The 4,759-nt window shown below is 34.5% G+C and overlaps 1 protein-coding gene across 1 annotated transcript in view; it reads left to right on the top strand.

The window, feature by feature from the left end:
* CCDC82 (coiled-coil domain containing 82) overlaps positions 1–4,759 on the top strand; it is a 32,669-nt gene that overhangs the window by 15,867 nt on the left and 12,043 nt on the right. The window contains exon 2 of the mRNA XM_012660023.1: positions 4,399–4,569. Within this exon, the coding sequence (XP_012515477.1) occupies positions 4,399–4,569 (171 nt within the window). The remainder of the gene's footprint in view (positions 1–4,398; positions 4,570–4,759) is intronic.

Genomic DNA, 4,759 nt, shown 5'->3' with positions numbered 1-4,759 from the left:
AAAAATGGAAAGATAATAGAAGTTTAAGTTCATTAAAATCATTCTAGCACTTACATCATTAGCACCGCTACCTCATTTATGTCAGGGGATTTGTTTTCATCCAAGGCCTGTTCAGCCTTGAATTACCTGATGATAAATTAGCCATAGATGGTTAGGTTTAAGAGATATTTGTGGGGTTACAAAAAGAATTAGAAGACTTAAAGGTGGAGGATGGCTTAAGATTAGGAATACCATATATCTTTTTGATATTGGGTAAGTTTTTAACCTCTTGGAACCCCAGTTTCTTCCTCAGATATGGAAAAGAATTAGCTACTATGAAGGGAAATACTGTATTTACTTACTTTGAAGATAAAGTACATAGCTCTTAGAACATGACATAAACATTGTTTTTTTAATAGAAAGAAAAATAGCATATACAAGCATGCCTTGTTTTATTGTGCTTCATTTTACTGCACTTTGTAGTTATCACAGTTTTTACAAATTTAAGGTTTGTAGCAACCCTGCTTCAAGCACATATGCCAGGACAGCCATTTTTCCAGCAGCATATGCTCACTTTGTGTCTCTGTGTCACATTTTGGTAATTCTTGCAGTATCTAAAACTTTTTCATTATTATTATATCTGTTACAGTGATCTGTGATCAGTGATCTTTGATGTTAATATTGTAATTGCTTTGGGGTGCTACAAACCATGCCCATATAAGAGGGTGAATGTAACTGATAAACGTTGCAGTGTTCTAACTGCTCTACCAACTGGCCGTTCCCGTCTCTCTCCCTCTCCTTGGGCTTCCCTATTTCCTAAGACACAACGGTATTGAAATTAGACCAATTAATAACCCTAAAATGGCCTCTGAGTGTTCAAGTGAAAGGAAAGTCACATGTCTCTCACTTTAAATCAAAACCTAGAAATGATTAAGCTTTTTGAGGAAGGCATGCCTAAAGTTGGGACAGGCCTAAAGCTAGGCCGCTTGTGCCAGTTAGCCAAGTTGTGAATGCAAAGGAAAGTTCTTGAAGGAAATTGAAAGTGCTACCCAGTGAACACACAAATGATAAGAAAGTGAAACAGCCTTATTGTTGATATAGAAAAAGTTTTAGTGGTCCTCTGGATAGAAGATCAAACCAGCCACACATTCGCTTAAGCCAAAGCCTAATCCAGAGCAAGGTCCTTTTCAATTCTATGGATACTAATAGAGGTAAGAAAGCTGCAGAAGAAAAGTTTGAAGCTAGCAGAGATTGGTTCATGAGGTTCAAGGAAAGAAGTTATCTTCATAACATAAAAGTGTTAGGTGAAACAGCAAGTGCTTATGTGGAAATTGCAGCAAGTTATCCAGGAGATCTAGCTAGGATCATTGACGAAGGTGGCTACACTAAGCAACATGTTTTCAACGTAGATGAAAGAGCCTTCTATTGGAAGAAGGTGACATCTACAACTTGTATAGCTAGGGAGAAGTCAATGCCTGGCTTCAAAGCTTCAAAGGACAGGATGAATCTCTTGTTAGGGGCTAATGCAGCTGATAACTTTTAAGTTGAAGCCAACACTCATTTACCATTCCAAAAATCCTAGCACCCTTAAGAATTATGCTAAATCAACTTTGCTTGTGTTCTATAAATGAAACAACAAAGCCTGGATGATAGCACATCTGTTTACAGCTTGGTTTACTGAACATTTTAAGAACATTTTAACATTTTAAGAACCACTATTGAGACCTATTAGTTTAAAATAGAGATTCCTTTTAAAATATTATTGTTCATTGATAATGTACTTGGTCACCCAAGACCTCTGATAGAGATATTCAAAGAGACTAATGTTACATTCATGCCTACTAACACAACATCCATTCTGAAACCCATAGATCAAGAAGTTATTTAAACTTTTAAGTCCTATCATTTAGGAAATAAATTTTGTAAGGCTGTAACTAACATAGATAGTGATTCCCCTGATGGATCTGGGCAAAGTAAACTGAAAACCTTCAGAAGGGATGCACCATTCTAGATGCCATTAAGAACATTCGTGATTTATGGGAGGAAGTCAAAACATCAACATTAACAGGAGTTTGGAAAAAGTTGATTCCAGTCCTCATGGATGATTTTGAGGGGTTCAAGACTCCAGTGGAGGAATTCGCTGCAGATGTGGTAAAAATAGCAAGAGAACTAGAAGTAGAAGTGGAGCCTGAAGATGTGACTGAATTGTTACAATCTCGTGATAAAACTTTAACAGATGAGGAGTTGCTTCTATAGATGAGCAAAGAAAGAGATTTCATGAGATGGAATCTACTCCTGGTGAAGATGCTGTGAACATTGTTGAAATGAGAACAAAGAATGTAGAATATCACATACACTTAGTTGATACAGCAGTGGCAGGATTTGAGAGAATCAACTACAATTTTGAAAGAAGTTCTACTTTTGATAAAATGCTATCAAACAGCATCACATGCTACAGAGAAATCTTCATGAAAAAAAAGTCAATTGATGCAGCAAACTTCAGTGTTGTCTTATTTTACGAAATTGCCACAGCTACCCCAGTCTTCAGCAACCACTACCCTGATCAGTCAGCAGACATCAACATCAAAGCAAGACCCTCCATCAGCAAAAAGATGACAACTTGCTAAAGGCTCAGATAATTGTTAGCATTTTCTAGCAATAAAGCATTTTTTAATTCAGGTATATACATTGTTTTTTAGACATAACGCTATTGCACACTTAACAGATCACATATAGTGTAAACATAACTTTTATATATACTGGGGAAAAATTTGTGTGACTTACTTTATTGCTATATTTGCTTTATTGATGGTGGTCTGGAACCAAACACAATATTTCTGATGTATGCCTGTATTATATGTATAGATTATTTAATGTTAGCCAACTAATTTACATGCAAAGAAAAGTATCTTATTTAATCTTCAAAGTAACCCCATGAGGAAGGCACTATTATTTCCTTCATTTTAGAGATGAGGAAATTGTAACTCAGAAAAATTAAGTAACATAAAAGTTCCACAGCTAGTAATTAGGCCAGTATTTAAACCTGGAGTCGCTTGGACTCTAAAGTGCATGCCTCTATGCCATATATGCTTTACCCTACTATGGTAGGTTATACTGAATTTGGATGAACCAATGTTTAAATAATAACTGTAAGATACAAAAAAAAAATTAGCTGAAAAATTTAGAGACATAGATGATTCAGCAAGATCTTAGGATAAGTTGGGTTATGCTACAAAAGGTACATAAATTATATGACAAACAAAACAAAAAAACTCTCGATAACTCAACATTTGTTTTTTACTTATATATCCAGTGTGAGTTGTGAGGGAGGCTCTGTGCATTGTAGTCACTCAGAGAACCAAGCTGAGAGCTTTCATCTTAGAGGTTTCATCTCACCATGTGCTTCCACAAGTACCACAGAAAGAGGAAGGGAAAGTGGTTAGTCCATTCAATGTGAGTTTCAGCCTGTAAGTGACACATTTCATGAAGTTCCATGAAGTATGAGAAATGTAAAAAGTAGACAAAAAAAGTTGTTTCAAATCATATAATCAAAAAAGGAAACTGTCAGTATATTAGATACTTAATTACCATCAGGCTGGTAGAGGATATGAATGTGAATTAGTAACCATGCTAATATTCTCACTGTGTGCAGTTCAAATATTGTGGTAAAACCTAATCTATACTACTAATTAGCAGCGTAGTATCTAGCATGGGTCTAGACCATAAGCATAAACACTCAGGCACAAGTAATTTCACAGCTTAATAAAGCTTATTTGTAAATGCCAATTGTTTTCTTAGTTTGTTCACTCATTTACAACTGAGCTATTAGACTGTCCATATGAAGACTGGACATGTAGCAATTCCAGTTCCAATGTGTTTATTTTCACAGTACTATAGCAAGTAGTGACAGGCAGATTAAATTATTTCTGAAATGTTTTGTGAAAAATATGATATAATTCCTATAACGGAGAATGAATGTGATTTTTTTCTCAATTTTTAACTAGCCTAAAATGAATTCTTTTTCTTGTGTTATTCTGAATTTCTGCTGTTGATTCTTGCCTATTTTTAACTAATACTTCAATAACACTAACTAGAGATGAAAAGATGGAAAAGAAGTAAATTAAAATCTGTCAAGAACACTATTTAGTAGCAACTCCTAAATGTGAGAGATATGGAACTAATTTTTATCCTAGTCTGATTTCTTTTCATTTAATAGCCAAAAATATAAATTCATTTTTTTTAAATTTAAAAATATCTTGTCAAATACCTACTGTGTGCTCATTATTAAAATAAGAAATGCCAGGGTATTTTGTTCTTAATATCTCTTCCTATTGTGATTCCTCAGACCTTGGTTAGATTTTTACTTTATTATTATTTTTTTCTCTTTTAAACTTTATTATATTTTTAAATTGTTTTCAGGAGCGGGTAGAAAATTATTCTAATGTAAGTATCCATTTGAAGAATGCTGAAAAATGCTCCTGCCAGGCTTGTGGATTGCATCGCTACTGTAGATATTCAGTGCATTTATCAGGAAAATTGTATAACACCAGAACCATGGAAACAGATGATTTCATGTCACATGATAAACAGGTATTTTTTTTCCTCTAATTTCAATCTTCAGTATTTAGAAATTTTCAGTTCAGAAGCTTGAACAAATAACTCTAAGTTATTTCCACAAATGGAGAAAACACTAGAGGAAAGGAAAAGAGTACAAGGAAAGATGGTACAATTTTTGAATGCGCAGAAGATGTCTTATATAGCTGAGGTCCCCAGCCCTTGG

Source organism: Propithecus coquereli, unplaced genomic scaffold, assembly GCF_000956105.1.
Source record: "Propithecus coquereli isolate 6110/MARCELLA unplaced genomic scaffold, Pcoq_1.0 Scaffold65, whole genome shotgun sequence".
NCBI lineage: Eukaryota > Metazoa > Chordata > Mammalia > Primates > Indriidae > Propithecus > Propithecus coquereli.
Note: the sequence above shows the minus strand (reverse complement) of the source record. Positions and strands in the feature narration are given on the sequence as shown.